Source organism: Saimiri boliviensis, chromosome 4 (genome assembly GCF_048565385.1).
Source record: "Saimiri boliviensis isolate mSaiBol1 chromosome 4, mSaiBol1.pri, whole genome shotgun sequence".
In the NCBI taxonomy this organism is placed as follows: domain Eukaryota; kingdom Metazoa; phylum Chordata; class Mammalia; order Primates; family Cebidae; genus Saimiri; species Saimiri boliviensis.
The window spans coordinates 43,391,390-43,414,455 of record NC_133452.1 but is presented as its reverse complement, the minus strand read 5'-3'; the positions used below and the strand labels follow the sequence as shown (position 1 = coordinate 43,414,455).

The 23,066-nt window shown below is 36.1% G+C and overlaps 1 protein-coding gene across 2 annotated transcripts in view; it reads left to right on the top strand.

Annotated features, from left to right (window-relative positions):
* TRMT11 (tRNA methyltransferase 11 homolog) overlaps positions 1-23,066 on the top strand; it is a 291,709-nt gene that overhangs the window by 215,936 nt on the left and 52,707 nt on the right. For both annotated transcript variants that reach the window (XM_074397506.1, XM_074397505.1), the window contains one exon: positions 20,658-20,693. In XM_074397506.1, coding sequence (XP_074253607.1) covers positions 20,658-20,693 — 36 coding nt within the window. Of the gene's footprint in view, positions 1-20,657; positions 20,694-23,066 lie in introns of those variants that run through there.

Sequence of the window (23,066 nt, the reverse complement as noted above, 5' to 3'; positions counted from 1 at the left end):
ACAGGAAGGATCTACTACTCGCTTATTCTAAGTTTCACTAAGGTTTATCACCTAAGGTGTAAAATAACATCAAGAGAGCTCCCTTAATTGAGGTGTCAAAATCAATCCCTCATTTACCTGATAAACAATAGTATTTCTGATAAATTTTTCTTTATTAATAATAATTTTTAATAATTTGCAACTTTATGGCAATTTGATTCTGTAGTAACATTTGACATAACTGGAAGATATTTTGATTACTTAGAGATTTATGATACTAAAAGATTAATTTTTAATTTAAAATTTAAAAATATTTTTGTTCTAGAAAAGTATGATAGAATATCTGTAAAGAATTTTCAAGCATAAAGTACATACTTCATTAGAATAGCTGTGAGGAAAGTATAATGGAAGTACAAGCTCAAGGAAGAAAAGGAATACTTATTAAACAAGATCTTTAACATTTCATTTAAAAATTCATGACAATGGGCATAAAATTATAAAGGCATTAAATTTCTATTATTAAATTCAAAATTGGAAATTACTTTTTTAAAAAATCAATGTTTATGATTTGCTGGTAGTATATACCTCAAAATATTTAAACATGATAAAATATTTTAGGTGTCAACTTAAAAAAATGAGAAGTTAGTTTCTCAAAAAAATGAGATGACACACTCACCCCAAACTTTGAAGTTCACTGTATAAACTATGCTGAATTGAGTTTTTTGATGCCTGAAGCATTCATCTATCATCTGTCTATTATCTATTTATTCTAATCTATTTATCAATTTTGCATGTATTTAATTTTATACACATTAAAGTTGAATGATCCTGGCCACCCTCTCTGCAGTTGCTTGTGTTTCTACCTCCTCGGCTTTATCTGCCCAGTTATTGCTCCTTACCACTTACCAGTTTCCAATATCTGTTGGCTTCTGTAGCTGGTTGTAATATTCTTTATCTTTTGCTTTGTCTTTTTGGATTTATGCCTTAGAAAAAAAGTTTTTCTTCCCATTCTGTTGGTTGCTGATTCACTCTAATGACTGTTTCTTTTGCCGTGCAGAAGCTGTGGAGTTTGATTAGGTCCCATTTGTCTATTTTGGCTTTTGTTGCCAATGCTTTTGGCGTTTTGGTCATGAAGTCCTTGCCTACGCCTATGTCCTGAATGGTTTTGCCTAGATTTTCTTCTAGGGTTTTTATGGTGTTAGGTCTGATGTTTAGGTCTTTAATCCATCTGAAGTTAATTTTAGTGTAAGGTGTCCGGAAGGGGTCCAGTTTCTGCTTTCTGCACATGGCTAGCCAGTTTTCCCAACACCATTTATTAAACAGGGAATCCTTTCCCCATTGCTTGTTTTTGTCAGGTTTGTCAAAGATCGGATGGTTGTAGATATGTTGTGTTTCCTCTGAGGCCTCTGTTCTGTTCCATTGGTCTATATCTCTGTTTTGGTACCAGTACCATGCTATTTTGATTACTGTAGCCTTGTAGTATAGTTTGAAGTCTGGTAGTGTGATACCCATTTGACAAGGGGCTGATATCCAGAATTTACAAAGAACTAAAACAGATCTACAAGAAAAAAACAAACAAGCCCATTCAAAAGTTGGCGAAGGATGTGAACAGACACTACAAAAGAAGACATACAGGAGGCCAACAAACATATGAAAAAATGCTCATTATCACTGGTCATTAGAGAAATGCAAATCAAAACCACATTGAGATACCATCTCACACCAGTTAGAATGGCGATCTTTAAAAAATCTGGAGACAACAGATTCTGAAGAGGGTGTGGAGAAATAGGAAAACTTTTACATTGTTGGTGGGAGTGTAAATTAGTTCAACCATTGTGGAAGACAGTGTGGCGATTTCTCAATGACCTAAAAATAGAAATCCCACTTGACCCAGCGATTCCATTACTGGGTATATATCCAAAGAATTATAAATCATTCTACTATAAGGACACATGCACATGAATGTTCATTGCAGCACTGTTTACAATAGCAAAGACCTGGAACCAACCCAAATGCCCATCAATGATAGACTGGACAGGGAAAATGTGGTACATATACACCATGGAATATTACACAGCCATCAAAAATGATGAGTTCGTGTCCTTTGTAGGGACATGGATGAACCTGGAAACCATCATTCTCAGCAAACTGACACAAGAACAGAAAAGCAAACACCACATGTTCTCTCTCATAGGCAGGTGCTGAACAATGAGAACACATGGACACGGGGAGGGGAGCACTACACACTGGGGTCCATTGGGGGGAAATGGGAGAGGGATGGGGAGGTAGGGAGGTGGGAAGAGATAGCATGGGGAGAAATGACAGATACAGGTGAGGGGAAGGAAGGCAGCAAATCACACTGCCATGTGTGTACCTATGCAACAATCTTGCATGTTCTTCACATGTACCCCAAAACCTAAAATGCAATAAAAAAAAAAGAAAAAAAGTTTTTCTGTAATTTCAATGGGATTTCAGGTTGAAACAAATATAAGCGAATTGTTCAGTCTGCCATGTTTTATCCAGAGGCTGATAATCTCCTTCCTAACATATTTTTAACTTAATCATATAATAGGAATATTTTCACATTGTATTAACTATCCTTGACACATTTTAAAAGCTACATACTATTTCACTTTATGGGCGATTAGTAGTGCAATTTTTGATGGCTAGTTCAATCCAGAAAGATGTCTGTATATTTCTCAGATTCCTTATCTTTTATTTTCACGACATAAAATTACATATTATACATTATGTATCTGCATTGTACAAAGCAACTTGTTCTTCTTCGTTTCCTTCCACATAAATCATCTTTGTTATATCACTGACAAGATTATCTAAGAGGTAGGAATGCAATAAGGACACAAATATGTAGGTTTTCTTATTTTGGCTTTGTTCCTTTGAGTGTCATATCCTATCACTTTTGTGCAGCTAAAGCTATCACAGTCTTGATCCCCAGCTGCCCTCAGCTCTCCCAAGGTGAAAGCTGATTAAAATCCAAGAGGCAGTGAAGGACCAAAGGAAAACATGAACACAAAGGACATATACCATCTAACAAAAGGACCTCTCATAACAAGTAGAACCTTTCTTATCCAGGTGAGAAGAAATAATAAAAGCTCCTTATCAGTCAACTTGATCTGGAGTGAAAAGAATGAATGTAGTCTTTGAAACAGCTTAATAAAGTAGAATGAACTCGGTGGGAACATTTTAGACATAGCTTACATTCTACTCTTAACCTTTCAGGACACAGTCACTGCCCTCTGTCAATTACTGTCATCTCTTAACTGACAAGCCTGATGGGTTATAAGTCCAAGAATCTTCCAGATGCATGACAAATAATATGTCTCTAACATTGGTGTGGTACTTCTGGTGGCAGGAACTTAGGGTCAGAATTGGAGGAAACCACTGTTGTGAAAAACAAGCCTAAGAACTACTTTCTATCAAACAAATTTGTCATTGTGTTTATTATTGTATAGAGTTTATTCTTATATAAGAGTGTTTTCCTTTTTAAAGATAATCTTCAATGGGTCTTCAAGAAAGCTAAGAGAGTTTCATTTCTTCTCTCTCACTATTTCCATATCTTGTTTTCAGATAAATCTTCTGATGGATTCCCACCTGAACCTGATCCTAATTCCAGGAACACAAAGCCTGGATTCTTTGTGTTCACTACATTTATTCTATCTTCCCATGAGCTAAGGCTGTAAATCCCACAGTGAAGCATGCATAAACACCAACTAGACGGGATTAGACCACACTATTTAGTTAATCTCAGTTTACAAAACCTCTTCTTTCTTTGTCTGAAAGGCTGCCACAGAAATTCAGCAAATGCAGTTTGCAAATCAAACGTGAGAACATTCTGCACTATGGCTAGTGAGAGGGCAAAAAATAGCTGCTTGCTTTCATGAGCCCTCTCTCTTTGAGAAACCCTATGGATATTTTCAGGGTGAAGGATTCTACTGTAAATGCTTCAAATCATCATGATGAGGGAGAAAAGCATAGCAGTATTTCCTTCCAAAGTGTAAGCAGCACAACCTCCAAGAACATTGATGTGCAGTTAAAACGACCAAGAACGGAGCTTCTCCCTGATCTCCAACCTCCAATTGTAGGAGGGACAAAAATGTTTTTCTATAATATGTTCTCATAATTTGATGTCCATTGCATACTTAGTGTGCAGCTGGAAATAAAAATGGCTTAAACAGAGAAAAGTTTTGATAACAGCTGTGGACACAAAGCCAAAAAAGGGCTTGAGGGACAAACACTTCTAATATGCTCGCAGAATCACCTGATGTCATGAGCACCTGCTTTATACAAAAACCACTGTGGCAGAAGCATCTATGTGTACACTTGGGGTGACGAACATTCCATTTTAATTCTAAATTGAGATAAAAGGTGCTCTAGTGTATTTTTTTCTTGCAATCTCAGGTTCAGGCTCTGCAGACAACTCTTTGAGTCTCTCAAAAGATCATGTTTTGCTTTGGTTGAAGATTAGATACTCACCCCAATGTTCACATAATTTGTTCTCATAAGTTGCAAAGACTTGAACTTTCAGAGTCCAAATGTGTTTGACTCATCCAGGGCTCTTGAAGTCTCAGTATTCAAGTGCTAGTATTATAAATTACAGAATTTATGGTCACAGATTAAAACTTCATTTCAGTGAAATAAAGTGACTGTCACATGTATATATAATGGTCACTGTAAAACTGCTGTAAACCAAAAGAGAAACTAAAACTAGCAAAGGGTGGTGACGGTGGCAGGGGTAGTGGCAGTGGGACACTGTGTGGCTAGTGTAAGTAGGAAAGACACTCACATTGGGTGCAAGGCTGTCTTTACCATCACATTCTCTGGACTTAGCATTTACCTGCCTTTCATCTAGAAAATGGCAGTGCTATTTTAAAATGCAAAGTCAGATGTTAAAAATAACTCAATATCTTAATCTCTGGAGTTTATACCTAGTTATAAATTCACTGCTAAGCAATGTGTGATAAAATACTGGTCTTTAGTGTTAAATCTCTATCCTAGTCCAACATGACTTTATAAATAAAGGCTGACTCATCTGATTTCTCTGACTAGGAGTAGTTCTTTCTATGAAGGCAATGATTTTTAGATAAGGGTACAAACATGTATTTTTGAAGCATTTAGAATAGGGAGTGTTTAGACAAAGGTTGTGCAGATATGTCTGCTAACATGGCTTTAAATGCAAATTTGAACGACAATCCAAAATGTACTGCCTGCCAGTATCATATTCCATATGAAATCTTGGCATATTTAACAAATGATATGTTTATTGATTCAGTCTCCTTGGTTTCTACTTGGTCCATGGAGAAGTGCTTTGCTGTATCTGGCATAGCCATGATAGTGCTTACAGAAACAGTTTTGCATATTGGCAACTGATTTTAAATAATAAAGGTTATATTTGAAATTTGTTTCTATTCATAGAAAGAAAATCCAAATAGAAAAAAAATTGACACAGATTTAATTCTGCATCACTCTTTGGACAAGTTGCTTTCCTTAGATAACACAAAGGTATGAAAGTTGGTGGTTATAAGGAACACAACCTTTCTGTTGTAATCCTGCATGCTGCCTGTTTTAGCCTACACACTCCACATGGGACCATTCCCTTCCAAGAACTAGACAGTATTTCCACAGATGCCCCTCCTGTGGATTGATCCTGATCCTATCAATTACGCAATGGACCCAGTAAATTATAGCATAAGCCTGCTGTCCTGTTTTTGTGCAAATGATATTTCACAGATCCCTCTATCCTTCTCCACTCATCCCCTTCTTCAGGCATTTGACATTGATGGTTTACATCTTGGCTCTGCTCTTATTCCTTTTCTCCTTTCTGCTATTCTCCTATAATTTTTCCTTATATTCTCTCTTTACTTTTATTTTCCTCTAAATTATTTGTCTACTCCTCCATTCTCTTTATTTTCTCTAATATTTATTTTGCCTCTGATCGTAAAAATATTTATTTGCCTCTGATTGTTAAAATCCAATTCAGAGTACGTTCATATTCTGCATTGAATTGTATGGGATGTATCTGTGGAAACTGCTAGCCTGTTCAATGGCACGTTATTCTACTGCATTAAATTACGATAATTATGACTGTTTCATGTTCCCTTCCACGATTCATTTAATACCCTATGAACAGTCTTACCTATTTTCATGTTTGTGTGCTCCAGAGTCCACCATGGAGAAGATGCCCTATATATGTTTGTTAAATACTGAATTAATTAACATTGTTTGCATTTTACCAGCCACAGAAATAAACTAACTTAAACTCCTGTGTAGCCCTGGTATATAATGCAGTGTCTGGTATATAGTAGGTGCTCAATAAAGGTCTGTTTAATAATAATGAATGTCTGATGGATAAAATAAGGATGAGTATTATATATAAAGCCTGGTTTAACATATTGTTGCCAAAATAAACATATTTTCTGTGCTCCTTAGGTTGATATACCCATATTTTGAAGCAAACTGGTTTACTTGCAAAGATTATTAAGAACTCAATGGGGCAATTGGAATTTCATCCAATTTCTAAGGCTTGCATGTGCCTTACAAATATTTTAAGCCAACATCTCTTCTGACTACCTATCTGCCTTTATTTCTACTTCTTTTCCCACTATAGCTAAGACCACAAAAAGCTTTGGCTTGCAGCAAATATACATTTCCATGGAAACCAAACCAAAAGCAATAGAAAAGGGAGGCATTGAATATAAAATGTCTTTTGGTTGCCAAATTTTAGCCCATTTCCTGATTTCCTTTGGTTTTGTGTTGATTACTTTAATTCAATGTTAACACATAGACCAACGATTTTCAAATTAAAAAAAAAAACTTTAAAAATTAAAGTTTATGTGTTGGCTGAGTTAAAACAGATAGTTATAAACATGTACAAACTTCAATAATTTGGAAAAATAACATTCATGAATGCAGTTTTTGTTTCAATGTGATTTTTATGGGCGCTTCATCTTTGCTGGGTTAAATAAAGATGGTGTTTGCTATAAATTTAAACGGTTCCCTGACAGCTGATGACCTTATTCATTTATAGAATTCGGATGATTTTTCCCCCTTTTAAATGAAGTGTAAGGAAAGTGTGGTTGGATATAGTTAATGGGAAGTCACAAATGGTTACATCAGCAGTTGCATAAAGGATGTTGCTTGCTCTTCAACAAAGTATGAATTTCTGAGAAATAAAGCAGTAGGTTTGACAACTGGCTGTGGATTAGCAAGTAATCATGGCAGAGCATTTGTGGGTGAGCATGAAACTAGCACCACTTTCTATACCAGGGACCTGTGTGGCTGCTCAGGGCCCTGATCTCAGAAGGCCCATGTTTTGTTTAATGCTCTGCTATTGCTGTTTTGACAGTCTCAGTAATTTTGAACAATTTCATCTTTTCACGTTTTCATTTTGCATTGAACCCTGCAAATTACTTATCTGGTCTACTGCATGGGACTTATCTTTTATAACATCTTCCAAGTTGGAAGAGACCACTTAGTTTTTTTTTAGCCATTTAAAAAGTGGAAGACAGATTCAAAAGGTGGAGCAGAAATATCAGTAAAGTTGTACTCTTCCATCTGAGATCCTCCAAATGTACCAGGAGTCTGTTTTATGACTGCAGCCTACCCTGGCCACCATCAGGTTGGGTAAAATAAATGTGGGGACAGTAAAAAGCAATTTATATTGTTATAAGTAAAGATGACCTCAAAACTAACTTGTACTAGTGTATCTCAAAAGCCTTGAAATACGTATTTGTGTTAATTCAGCAATTCTACCCCAAGACAAAGTATGAAAAGCTATATATACAAGCATGTTTATTACAATGTTATTTGTGATAGTTAAAAATAGGAAGTAACCTCAATGTGATTAGTTAAATAAATTATACTCTACTTAATGGCATATCAGGCAGCCATTAAAATGACTTTGTAGCTGTGTACTATTACATATCTAAAATAATATTAGAATATACTAAGGATAGTATGATTCATTTAAAAAATCTATGCATAAATAAAAATTTGCAAAGCTGTCCAACACATTGTAGTTATCTCTAGGTGGGATAATCGCTTGGTTTATGTGTATGTGCGTGTGTATTAATGTGTTCTGTTTTCTAGTATGAGTTTACAGGGCAATGGTACTAGTTAAGAACAACCAACTAAACAAACAGAAAACAACCAACCATTTGCAAGATTTTTTTCCATGCTCAAGAAAATTGTATTACAGCTTTTTATCATTTAAAATAAACTGTAGGAATTGAAAATAAAATCGTAAGTTAAAAAGAATCAATGGGATATTATTTCTTCCCATTACAGATATTATAAACATCTTCATTTTCTTAGACAGTCAACTATAATTTACCATTCTTTGGCTTTCCTCTGAAACTTCCAGAAACTGTGGCAGGTGCAGAATGCCTCATCCCAGCTGTTTTTGTATACAGGCGTGAGAGAAGTGGCAAAGCCCCCATCTGTGAACCACATTGCTTGCCAGTTTGATAAAAAGATTCAGGACCAGATTCTCTGCCATTAGGCTATGACTCTCTCACACCATGGAGGGAAGGAAGGAATTGTATATATTAGAACGCCTGCCTGCTTCGTTCTCTCATTCTTCCAACCACTCTAGACTATCCTGATAAATCCACTTAGCTCTGATTCTTGCTTCAGAGGGCAGCAGCAAGGTTGAAAGCTTATAAAACCCGCCTGTCTGTACTTCTATGTATGTGTTCCCTTCTATTAGGTCTTGATTCCGTAGGTAAATTACAGCTTAGTATGACAGACTGGCAAGAACCCAAACTTGTCTTGTGGTGGTGAGATTTCATTTTCTTGAGTGTTGATGGAGGTGAATTACAGTTCTTTGTGTCTATCTGAGACTTCTGCCAACATTGTGGAGCACTGTGTATTAACTAATGCACAAAATCATATATTAGAGCTTTGCCTACAGCAATAGCAACACTTGTTGAGCTAGAGATTGGTTAGCATGTTGGGCAGAGCCAGTGGCCTAAACCTGTTGGCCTTTTGATAGAATCTTTATGATTTTTGGATTTGTTAAGGTCCATTGTAAGTTATTTATATCCAGGATCTTTTCCCTTTTCATGCAGCCTATACAGCCTCTTTAAAATATTTGGAGGCATCAGAGAAAGTATGGCAGATATTTGTTTGTAATGTAAAGATGTAGACATTATTACAATTGGCAATATATTTTCAGGCTAATATATTCAGATCCCAGTTTAAATTTGGACAGATGCACAGGTTTGAAAGAAATGCATTTATATAGAGAGAAGATAGAATAGGAAAATTCAATCACTTTTTATGTTTTTTATCGCTAAAGATGCAAAAATAAAAATAATTAAAAAGCATTTTAAAAGAACATGTAATTTTAAATATGATTGTACATTAAAGAAATTAAGAAAAATTTACCTTAATTTAACATAAGTTTGATTTTAATTGTAGTCAATTAAACTATGTTTTTATTTCGAAAACATCTATGTTCTGTCCTAAAGTGTAACAAAGTATTAATTGCAGACTCTCAGCTTTTTTTTTTCCTTGTGTATTCTTATCTCTCTTTCTGGCAAGAGGAGTTGAAGGAAAAATTGTGCCAGAAGAGGGCAGTTATATAGAACATCCAGGAGATACGGATGGGAGAAGCAAAAAGGAGATGGTGGAAACCTCAGACAAACACACAGACAACAAGCTCAAATATGCCTGCTCATGTGAGAGCGTACATGCACATGTGCACACACACACACACACACACTCACATGCACACACACCACACGCACATGCACACACATGCACACGCACACACATACTCATGCACACACATGCACACACACCACACGCACATGCACACGCACACACTCGTGCACACACATGCACACACACATGCACACACATGCACATGCACGCACACATGCACACACGCAGCACATACACATGCACACATGTGCGCATGCACACACACGAATATACCTTTGCTATATTCCTCTATGACGATATGAAGATACTGCTCCCAAAGCTATTGCTGCCAGTTTGTAGGAGTGTTCTCTCATAAATACTGTCTTGGTCATAATGGCCACTGCTATTCTTTTTAGGATCTGTTTCAGTCTAGAACTCTGCTTTTTAAAATCTGCAGTCTGCTTTGAAAATGCTGTTCTTCTTATTGCTCCTGTCAGCTTGGCCGAAGCCATTTCTTTGTATTTACATTTAGTCCAGATTACTTGACATAATAACCTAGAATGCTTTTGAGTTGTTGCTTTCATAGACTTAATTTAGGTCGATGCATCTCAAACTTTAATGTTTGTGGGGATCTTGTCTTTGGTGGATCTCACTTTAACGAGATCTTAGGGGTCTTAGTTATCTAGTTAATGCCATTCTCTATAGCTTTTAGCCTTGGAATATAAGAAGTATCACATGACAGCTGGCTGTGGCAAGTCATCTCATACAAAAACATTTCACATATTTGCTCACAACATTGGTAGAGAAGCTAATTTTAATCTGTCATGGGTTATTTACTGAGAGCCACTAGTTCAGAACTCATAATTACTTATAAAACCCTTTAAGCCTTCCTTGGATCTGGTCTCTGTGATAAAGCATTGACTACCTTCAAAGCATGCTTATCTTCTGGTTACTTTGTCAGAGAACATTTGATCACTACTCATTTATTTACAGGAAATTCACCTTAATTTAACATAACTGAATTAAACTGTTTTGCTTTGGAAGACACCTACACTCTTTTCTTGAATGCAACAAGGTAGAAAATTTCCCCTTGAATAAACAAAGCATAAATTAAAGCAGTATCTTTTAGCCAAGTGTCCTTGTCTCTATTTCTTTTTGGCAGGAGATGTTTAAGTTCTCATGCCACATAATTGAAAATTAACTCTTATATTCACGATGTTTAATATCTGTAGTGGACATGATGTCATTATTTGTCCAGTATAGTTCCTTTTTCCATTGGAAATTTATTCTATTCCAATTGAATGATTCTAGTATGGCTTTCTTTTGTGGTTCTTTGCCCAATATTCATAGGGCTGAAGACAAGACCAACCATATTGGCACATCCCCTAGTCTAAGATCATTTAGTTCAGGGAAGATTAAGTAACCCACTTTGAGACAGAGGTCTCCCAGGAGTTGTTCTGTTTGGCGGTGGATATGAAAGGGTATTGTGCCTGGGCCATGGAGCTGGTAGAAGAAAAATTAGGCAACAAGATGATACTAATTTTAGTGGGAGAGAATAAGAGTACTTGAAGACTAACAGAGAAGAGATGGGTAGGTGCAGAGAAGAGCAGGCAGAGAAGCAGTGCGATACTAGTCTCACACCATGAGGATCTGAGTTGTCTTAATTCTCTTTGGTTCCTACTTCGAATCTTTTGAGTTTCTCAACTCTCAGTAGCCAAAAAGTCCCTTTTTGTAAAGCCAGTTTGAGTTGGTCGTCTACTGATTATAATTGAAAGAGGCCTATTAAATATCCAAGACACATTTCTTTTTTTTTCTTCTTTTCGTTTTTCTTTTTCCTTCCTTTTTTTTTATTGCATTGTGGTTTTGGGGTACATGTGAAGAACATGCAAGATTGTTGCATAGGTACACACATGGCAGTGCGATTTGCTGCCTTCCTTCCCCTCACCTATATCTATCATTTCTCCCCATACTATCTCTCCCCACCTCCCCACCCCCCGTCCCTCCCCCATTTCCCCGCAACGGACCCCAGTGTGTGATGTTCCCCTCCCCGTGTCCATGTGTTCTCATTGTTCAACACCCGCCTATGAGTGAGAACATGCAGTGTTTGATTTTGTGCTCTTGTGTCAGTTTGCTGAGAATGATGGTTTCCAGGTTCATCCATGTCCCTACAAAGGACACGAACCCATCATTTTTGATGGCTGCGTAATATTCCATGGTGTATATGTACCACATTTTCCCTGTCCAGTCTATCATCAATGGGCATTTGGGTTGTTTCCAGGTCTTTGCTATTGTAAACAGTGCTGCAATGAACATTCGTGTGCATGTGTCCTTATAGTAGAATGATTTATAATCCTTTGGATATATACCCAGTAATGGGATTTCTGGGTCAAATGGGATTTCTATTTTTAGGTCATTGAGGAATCGCCACACTGTCTTCCACAATGGTTGAACTAATTTACACTCCCACCAACAGTGTAAAAGTGTTCCTATTTCTCCACACCCTCTCCAGCATCTGTTGTCTCCAGACACATTTCTTTATAACAGTAAAATAGAGGGGTGTCTTCACTGAGGCTGCTGTATCTCATGGCCACACTGTAGTTAGAGTATGTAAACTCAATTTGCAAACAAGAACCAGAATTAATGAAGAACAATTGAAACACATGTGTTTTTGCCAGCAAGTACATTACGCATGTGATACCAAAAGGCTAAAAACATAAAATGCAAAATTATAGTTATTGTCACAATTTTGACTGAACATGAACATTCTCGAAAAAATGCATAAGGTGAACTCCAGCTTAAAACTAAAGACATTGATTAAAGAAATAAAAAAATAAATCTTCCTGACGCAAAAAGTAAATGAAGTCATGCCACTTAAAACTGAACATTAGAAAAAGAAAAGCAGCTTAGACTAATTTTAATAGAAACAAAGGATTGTTTGTAATCATATAGTGGCAAAGAAGAAAATACATTAAATATTCATTGAATAGCAATAAAACACGCATCATAACATTTATCTGGGGGTTCTCAATGCTAGGAGGAGGGTAGAGGGAGGAAGCAGCCCATGCTTGGGGTTAGATTTCTCAATCACCTGAAGTGGAAGTCTTTTCAGACTACATATGCTCTTCTCACTCTCTATTTGGAGCTTCTTTCATATCTTTCTAAGGGAGTATTTTTTCCTATCTCAAATCATATTTTCGGGTTACAATCTCCGCAAGAGAATAGCAGGAATTGATATTAACTGCTGCGGGTGTTTAATATCTGTAGTGGACATGATGTCATTGTTTGCCCAGCATTTTTCCTCTTTTCTTTGGGAATTTATTCTCTTGACTTCCAATTGAGTGAATATATATTTCGCAGATGTCTAGAGATTTTTTAATAGGCTGGTAAAAATTGATTTAGACTCAGTGAAAGAGATGGCTCTTATTTAATAAAAAATGGAGTGATTTATATGAAAACTAAAGCATATATAATGTAAATAAAGATAAGATGGCTCTCTTATTTTTAGTTCATGAGAACCTAGATGACAAAAAAGAATAGATGCCTGCTCACAAAAGGACCAAGAGGCAATGGAAAGAAAGCGAACAAACAATACCTCGAGGATTATGTAATCTATGGGGCATATTACATCTGCTATCTCATTAAATTATCAAAATATTATGAATTAAAGTCATATATATTTAACAGATATAACAGATTCATAGAAACAACTTTCTCAAAATCACATAGTTGTTATGTAATGGAGGCTGGTTTGTTCGGTTCCAAAGGCAATGAAAATTCCAGTCCTTCATGGATGAACAACAAATGGCTATTGAGTGCCCATATATGTCTAAAGGCCTGGTAGGGGAAGACTAATATATATATAATTTACAACATATTTCAAGTATTTTGAACAGAAATGGACACAATGTGCTTGTAATAAAATAGAATTTACAACATCATTTAAGCATTTTCGGTAGAGATGGAGACAATATGCTTGCAATATATGGAATAGTGTTTTATACACTAATGTTTATGGTCTCTTGCATCGGTTATGTATAGGAGATTATTGAGGGGAAGTCCTGGAGCACTAGAGAAAAAGATTTTAAAGATGATAATTTTCTGCATAAAGTATCACAGCAAATTTTAATCTCATGGAACACACTTAAAGATAAAAGCTAATACTGATTTCAGAGTCAGGAGATCACTGAATGACTTTGGGAAAGTCATTATGATTAGTGTCATCATTAATAAAACAAGGAGGCTTTACTAGGTCTTTTCTAATTTCTATTTAGAAACTACAGAGTTGTGAGTCAAAACTATTGATAAACTTCTCAGGCCATATCACATTTCTCTGTAAGGTTGCAAAGTCTGAAATAGATCAATCATTTAAAATACGTTGGTGTATTTATAATTAAGCACATTAGACTTTCAATTAGGAAAACATGAGAAATAATAGAGTTTCCAACTTCTCTATGTCAATCTCAGACATCTCTCTCCCATATTAAATACTGGACTGGTTCATAGTTGTTTTCTTAGGCTCTATGCTCTTCTCAGTCTATACTTTCTAAGATACGGCACCTTCTGATGTGTGTGGTAAACAGAAGTCTAAGATGGCCTCCAAGATTCCCATCCTGTGATGTGCACATGCTGTATATTTCTCTCTTTAGTGCAGATGGAACTTGAGAGTAGCAAAGACGGAAGGATTTTGCAGATGTAACTTAGGTCACTAATAAGATGATCTTTTGTTAATCAAAAGGGAGATCATCCTGGTTGAACCTGACCAGATCAAGTGGACCCTTTAAAATCGAGCCTTGAAATGCAAAATGAGAGAGATTCAAAGTGAGAAAGACAGGAAGCACTGTTGTTGACCTTGTAGAAGTAAATCGCTATGTTCTGAAGAGGGCTGCAGAGCAGGGAATGGCAGGCAGCCTCCAGGAACTGAGGGTCTCAGTCCTAGGACCGCAGAGAACTAATTTCTGTCAACAACCAGTGAGTTTCAAAGAGAACCCTGAGTTGAAGATTAGATTGAAGTCCTGGCCAACACTTTGATTGCAGCTATGTAAAACCCTGAGCAAAGGACTCAGTTTATCCCTGCCTGGACTCCTGACCCATGGAAACTGATACTTCATACAACAGATGGGTGTTGTTTTAAGTGGTTGAATTTGTGGTAATTTGTGATGCAGCAATAGAAAATGAATACAACATGACTTCAGTTATTACAGATGACTCATAAATTTATATCTCCAGCAAGACCTTCTCTTGTATACCCAACTGTCTATTTGATATTTTCTCTTGGCTGTCTTAAAGCTACCTCAATTTCAATGTGTTCAAAATCAAACTTATGTTTACTACTTTAAAGCAAAATTCACTGAATATAATCTATCATCCATCAAGCTGGGAAGCAAAAACCCTAGAGTTGTTATACCTTGCTCAGTTTCATCCCTTTTATCAAATCTATCACAAAGTCCAATTCATTTTATGTATGTGTAACCAGTGCTTAAGTCTGGCCTAGTCATTTACTCTATCCCTCACAAGTGTGCCCTTTCCTGTGGTTTTGAGGCTAAAAAGTTAAAGTTAACATTTACTTTTCTTTTGTAGCTAAGATTTCTTATTAGCCTTGGATTCTGTTAGGCAGATGCATCCATGTGAATTTTGCAAGGTGAACGCAAGCAATGAGAGGTGGCTTCACACAGGAGGAGCTCAGACCATGCAGCAAACACAATTGTGGAGATGGTAACTCTTCCGGGGCAGCTATGGCAGGAGTTGTACTTTCTGGTCCGTAGGATCATGAGGGCCTTGGAGGTTTCCAGTGAACAGTGCTTCAGTCTTACAGTGTGATGGACTTTTCTCTTTGTTGTGTTGCTTCTGGTTGTGGGACATTCCATGTTGGTGCTTTTATCCTGCTAGAAATTCTGTAAGGTACTTAATATCCTGAGATAATCTCCTTTTTTGCTTATAGTAGATTAGGTTGATGGATATACTTTTTAAAGTAAGCTAATCCATCATTTTCTTTCCATTTCCACTACCACTATGCTGTTATAAGCTGTCATATCTATTATATGGACTCTATCAATAGCCTCTTAGCTGGATAAACTCTGTATTCACTGTGCCCCATATAACCCTCATGATCCACTCTCTACTCTTCAGCTGGAATGATCTTTTTAATATGCAGACCTCTGTCACTTAAAATATTCAATAGCTCTCCATTGTTCTTTGTATTTTTAATATTACACGTATTTTTAATTTTTGTGGGTATGTAGTAGGTTTATATATTTATAGGATGCATGAGATATTTGATGCAGGAATATAATATGTAATAATCACATCAGGTTAAGTGGAGTACCCACTACTTCAAGCATTTATCTTTTGTTTCACATAATTGAATTATACATTTAGTTATTAGAAATTTATAAAAAATTATTGATTACAGTCTCCCTGTTGTGCTGTCAAATACTAGATCTCATCCATTCTTTCTATTTTTTGTACCACTAACCATCTCCTTTTTACTCCTTATCCTCTACTATCCTTCCTAGCCTCTGGTAACTATGTTTTTACTTTTTATCTCCAAGAATTCAATTGCTTTAATTTTTAGCTTTCACAAACAAGTGATAACATGTGATATTTATCTTTCTGTGCCTGACTTATTTCACTTAACATAATGACCTCCAGTTCCATCCATGCTGTTGCAAATGACAGGATCTAATTTTTTTTATGGCTGAATAGTATTCTATAATATATATGTAGGACAATTTCTTTATCCATTTGTCTGCTGATGAACACTCAGGTTGTTTCCAAATCTTAGCTATTGTGAATATCACTGCAATAGACATGGGAATGCAAATATTCTTTGATATACTAATTTCCTTTCTTTTGGGTACATACCTAGCAGAGGGATTGCTGGATCATATGGTATCTGTATTTTTAGTATATGGAGGAATCTACAAACTGTTCTCCATAGTGGTTGCACCAATTTACATTCCCTCCAACAGTATAGTAGGGTTGCCTTTTCCCTATATCCTCACCAGCACTTGTTATTGCCTGTCTTTTGGATAAAAGTAATTTTAACTGGTGTGAGATGGTATGTCACTACAGTTTTGATTTGGAAGCAAAACTGGAATATTCTCTGATGATGAATGACATTGAGACTTTTCTTATTCTTATATCCATTTGCCATTTGTTTGTCTTCTCTTGAAAAAAATCAGACTATTAGAGTTTTGATCAGACTATTAGATTTTTTTTCTATAGAATTCTTTGGGTTCCTTATTCATTCAGGTTATTAATTCCTTGTCAGAAGGATAGTTTTCAAATATTTTCTCCCATTCTGTGGGTTGTCTCTTCACTTTGTTTCTTTTGCTGTGCATAGATTGTTTATTTTACTGTGCACACACTTTTTAACCTGAGGTGATCTCATTTGTCCTTTTTGGTTTTGATTGCCTGTGCTTGTGGGGTATCAAGAAATCTTTGCCCTGTCCAATGTCCTGGAGCATTTTCCCATTTAAAAAATTAGTTTAATAATTTGAGTCCTTAGATTTAAGTCCTTAATCCATTTTGATTTTATTTCAGTATACGTGGTAAAGATAGGGGTCTAGTTTCACTTTTTTCTAAAGATAGGGGTCTAGTTTCATTCTTCTGCTTATGAAACTTCTGCATATCCATCCAGTTTTCCCAGCACCATTTTTTGAAAAGACTGCCCTTTTCCCAGTATATGCTATTGATATCTTTGTTGAAAATTAGTTCATTGTAGATGTGTGAACTTGTTACCAGGTTCTCTATTCTGTTCCATTGGTCTGTGTTTCTGTTTTTATCCCAGTGCTAAGCGGTTTGGTTGATATAGCTCTGCAGTATAATTTGAAGTCAGGTATTGTGATTCCTCCAGTTTTGTTCTTTTTGCTTAGGAATGCTTTGGCTATTCTGGATCTCTTGTGATTCCATGTAAATTTTAGAATTTTTTTTTTTTTTTTTTGCTATTTTGTGAATTATGTCATTGGCATTTTGATAGGGATTGCATTGAATCTGTAGCTTGCTTTGGGTTGTATGGGCATTTTAACAATATTGATTCTTCTAATCGATGAATATAGAATGTCTTTCCATTTTTTGTGTGTGTTTGCTTCAGTTTCTTTTATGAATACTCACTTCTTGGGTTAATTTCTAGGTATTTAATTTTATTTGTTGCTATTGTAAATGGAATTATTTTCTTGATTTCTTTTTCAGATTGTTTGCTGTTGACATATAGAAAGGCTACTGATGTTTGTATGTTGGTTTTGAATTCTTCAACTTAACTGAATTTAAAAAATCAGTTCAAATAGTTTTGTTGTGGAGTCTTTAGTTTCTTTTTTCCCAAATACAAGATCTTATCATCTGCAAACAATGATACTTTGACTTTTCCTTTCTGATTTGGATGCCCTTTGTATCTCTCTCTTGTCTTACTGCGCTACTAGGAATTCCAGTACTATGTTGAGAAACACTAGTGACAGTGGGCATCCTTGTCCTAGTCCAGATTTTAGAGAAAAGGCTTTTATTCTTTTCCCATTCAGGATGATACCAGTTTTGAGTCTGTCGTGTATGGCTTTTATTGTGTTGAGTTATGTTCCCAGTTTTTTGACGGTCTTTATCAATAAAGAAATGTTAAATTTTATCAAATACTTTTCAGCATCAATTGAAATGTTCAAGATTTTTGCCCTTCATTCTATTGATATGATGAATCACATTAATTGATTTGTGCATGTTCAACTATCTTTGCATTTCTGGGATAAATCCCACTTGATCGTGATGGAATGATCTTTCTAATGTGTTGATTTCAGTTTGCTAGTATTTTTTTGAGGATTTTTGCATTAACGTTTATCAGGGGTATTGACTTGTAGCTTTCTTTCTTTTCTTTTTTGTTTTTTTCTGGTTTTGGTATCAAGGTAATACTGGCCTCATAGAATAAGTTTGGAAGTATTCTTTCTTTCTCTACTTTCCACAATAGTTTGTGTAGAATTGGTATTAGTTATTTAACTGTCTGGTAAAAGTCAGCAATGAAGCCACTAGTCTTGGAATTTTTCTCCAGGAAGACCTTATTACAGTCTCAATCTTGTTGCTTGTTATTAATCTGTTCAGGTTTTGGATTTCTTTATGGTTAATACTGGTAGGCTGTATATGTGTAGGAATGTATTCATTTCTTCTAGTTTTTCCAATTTATTGGCACATAGTTGCTCATTATAGCCTTAATAATCCTTTGAATTTCTTTGGTATCAGTTGTATTGTCTCCTTATTGACTCCTTGAAAAAAGGAGTCCTTTTTCTTTTTTTCTTAGTCTGGCTAATGGTTTGTTGATCTTCTTTATCTTTTCAAAAAACCAACTTGTTGCTTCTTTGATTTTTAATATTGTTTTTCTTTGTTTCCATTGTATTTTTGCTCTGATCTTTATTATTTATTTTCTACTCATTTTGAGTTTGGTTTGCTCTTGCTTTTCTGGTTCTTTAAGGAGCATCTTTGGTTGTTTATTTGAAGGCTTTCTACTTTTCTGATATATGTGCTTATAGGTATGACTTTTCTCTTAGTACTGCTTTTGCTGTATCCTAGGTTTAAGTATGTTTAGTTTCCATTCTCATTTATTTCAAGAAATTTCTCAATTTTCTTCTTAATTTCTTAGTTAACCAACAGTTTTCATAATTCATCTTGTTATTATTTTTTGGGTTTATTCCATTGTGGTCAGAGAGATACTTGATATAACTTCATTTAAAAAACATTTTTAAAGACTTGTTTTTTGTTGCTCTACACATAGTCTATCTTTGGGAATGATCCATGTGCTGAGGAGAAGGATGTGTATTCTGTAGCCATTGGACAAAACGTTCTGGAAATATCTATAAGGTCAAATTGACCTAGAATGCAGATTAAGTCCAATGTTTCTTTGTTGATTTTCTGTCTGGATGATGTAGTCCAATGCTGAAAGTGGGGTGTTGAAGTCTTCAACAACGATTGTATTAGAGTATCTCTTTATCTCTAATTATATTTGTTTTATATATCTGGGTGCTCCAGTGTTGGGTCCAAGGTATTTACAGTTGTTTTAAGCTCTTATTGAATTGACCCCTTTATCAAGTACCAGATATAGGTGATGGGGGGAAGGAGGGCAGCAAACCATCTTGCCATGTATATACCTATGCAACAGTCCTGCATGATCTGCACATGTACCCCAGAACCTAAAGTACAATTTTAAAAAATATTAATAACATTGAATTGACCCCTTTATCATTATACAATGACTTTCTTTGCCTCTCTTTATAGCGTTTGTCTTGAAATCTATTTTGTCTGATGTAAGCATAGTGATTCATCATCTTTTTTGTTTTCTATTTTTATAGATCTTTTTCTATCCCTTTATTGTCAGTCTGTGTCTCTTTATAGGTGATGTGTGTTTCTTGTAGGCAAGAGATAGCTGGTTTTTTTTCTCCCCATTCAGGCACTCTTTGTCTTTTGATTAGAGAGCTTAGTTCATTTCTATTCAATGTATCATTGATAATTAAAGACTTACTCCTGCCATTTTGTTATTTGTTTTCTGGTTGTTTTGTGGTCTTCTCTTTCTTCTTTCCTTCCTTCCTGTCTCCTTTTTAGTAAAGGTGATTTTCTCTGATGGCGTGTTCTAATTTCTTGGTTTTAATTTCTTTGATATGCGTTGTATGTTTTTTTGATTTGAGGTGATCATGAGGCTTGGATATAATGTTTTATAACCCGCTGTTTAAAATTAATGCCAACTTAATACTGAATGCACAAACAAACCAACTGACAAAATAATACAAACCATGCAATTCATCTCCCTACTTTTTAACTTTGTGTTGCTTCTGTTTATTTCTAGTACTATGACTTGAAAAGTTGTAGTTTTAATTTTTGATTGGTACATCTTTTAGTCTTTCTATTCAAGATATGAGTAGTTTACACACCACAATTAGTGTTACAATATTGTGTATTTTTCTGTGTACTTACTATAATATTAATAGTGAGTTTTTTATCTTTAGGTAATTTATATTAGCTCATTAATATCTTTTTTTTTTTTTTTTCAGATTGAAGAACTCCCTTTAGCAACTCTTGAAGTACAGGTATGGTGTTGATAAAATCTCCTAGGTTTTGTTTGTCTGGAAAAGTCTTCATTTCTCCTTCATGTTTGAAGGCTATTTTCACTGGATGTACTACTCTAGGGCAAACATCTTTAGGTTGTTTGTTTGAAGTTTTTCTACTTTTTTGATATAGGCACTTATAGCTGTAAACTTTCCTTTTCATATTGCTTTTTCTGTATCTTAGGTTCTGATACGTTTTGTTTCCATTGTCATTTGTTTCAGGAAAGTTTTCAATTTCCTTCTTAATTTCTTCATTGACCCATAGTTTCCAGAATTCCTCTTGTTACTGATTTCTAGTTTTATCCCATTATGTTCAGAGAAGATATTTCCTTTAGCACTTGAAATATATCATGACTCTCTCTCCTGGCCTGTAAGATTTCCACTGAAAGAATGCTGCCAGACATATTGGTGCTCCATTATGTATTACTTGTTTCTTTCCTCTTGTCACCTTTAAGATCCTTTTTCATCCTTAACCTTTGTGAATTTAATTATTAGATGTTTTGAAGTAGTCTTTTTTGGGTTAATTCTGCTAGTTGTTTCATAACCATTTTGTACTTGAATATTGATATCTATCTCTAGGTTTATGAAATTCTCTGTTTTTATCCCTCTGAATAAACTTATACACCTATCCCTCTCTCTTCTTCCTTTTTACAGTCAGTAACTCTTGGATTTCTCCTTTGAGACTATTTTTTAGATTCTGTAGGGATTTTTTTTGTTCTCATTTCTTTTGTCTTCTCTGACAGTATATTTCAAATAGCCTATCAAGCTTACTAATTCTCACTTCTGCTTAATCAATTTTGCTGTCAAGAGACTCTGATGCATTGTACAGTACGTCAATTGTGTTTTTCAACTCCCAAATTTCTGCTTAATTCTTTTTAATTATTTTAATCGCTGTTGAATTTATCTGATAGAATTCTCAGTTTTGTCTCTGTGCTATCTTGAATTTTGTTGAGTTTCCTCAAAATGGCTATTTTACATTCTCTGTTGGAAAGATCACGTATCACTGTCTCTCCAGGATTGGCTTTTATGCCTTATTTAGTTTGGTTGGTGAGGTCATGTTTTCCTGGATGATCTTGATGCTTATGGATGTTCGTTGGTGTCTGGGCATTGAAGAGTTAGGTATTTATCGTAGTCTTCACAGTTTGGGGTTGTTTGTACCCATTTTTTCCTGGGAAGGCTTTCCAGTTACTTGAAGGGACTTGGATGTTGTAATCCAAGTTTTTGATCACTGTAGCAGTATCTGTATTGGGGACACCCAAACCTAGGAATGCAACTGCTCTTGCAGACTCTTAGATACTGGGATGGTCTTGGATAAGATCCAGAAGAATTCTCTGGATTGCCGGGTAGAAACTCTTGTTTTCTTCTTTTCCTTTCTCCCAAACAAATAGAGTCTATTCCTTTGTGCTGAGCTGCCTGGAACTGGGAGAGGGGTGATACAAGCACCCTTGTAGCTACCACCACCGGGACTATGCTGGGTGTGACCTGAAACCAGCACAGCACTGAATGAGTGTTTTCTATGGCTCACAGTAATCACTGCCTGGCTGCCTCCTGTATTCACCCAAGTCCCTAGGGTTCTGCAGTCAGCTTTGTGTCCTTCCCTTCAGGGTGGCAATTTTCCCTCAACTGCAGTTGAGTCTAGAGATGCCATTTGGGAGACAGGGCCTGGAGTCAGAAGCCTTCAGAATCTACTTGGTGCTCTACTCTACTGCACGTGAGCTGGCATTGAAGCTACGAGGCAATGTCTTTTCCACTATTCCCTTTCCTTTCCACAAGCATAGGATTCTTTTCCCCTGGCCACCACTGCCCAAGGCTTGCAGTGAGTACTACCTGGCTACGTGATGTTCAGTCAGTGCCCAGAGGCTCTTCAGTCAGGATGAGGTGAATACTGCCAGGGCTGTGGACTTCCCTGTGTCTCAGGGCATGTTTAGAAATGCTATCTAAAAACCAGGGCCTAGAACTGGGGACCCCATTAACCCAGCTGGTACTCTGCCTCACTGTGGCTGAGTTGGTACCTAATCAGCAAGGCAAAGTCCCCTTACCCTTCCCTTTTTATTTCTCAAGCACAAGGAGTCTCTCCTCATAGACACTACAGTGGGGTATGTGCTGGGGCAGCATGTCTCAGAGTGTCACCCAGGGTTCATGGTGTGTACTACCTGGCCACTGCTGCTGGTTATTCAGGGTCTACGAACTCTTTAGTCAGCAGGTGATGAATCCTTTCAGGACTGGGTCCTTCCCTTCAAGGCAGTGGGTTCACTTCTGGCCCAGGCTATATCTAGAAATATCATCCGTGAGCTAGGGCCTGGAAAGAGGGCCTCAGGACTCTGCCTGGTGCCTTTTCCCTACTGTGGCCGAGCT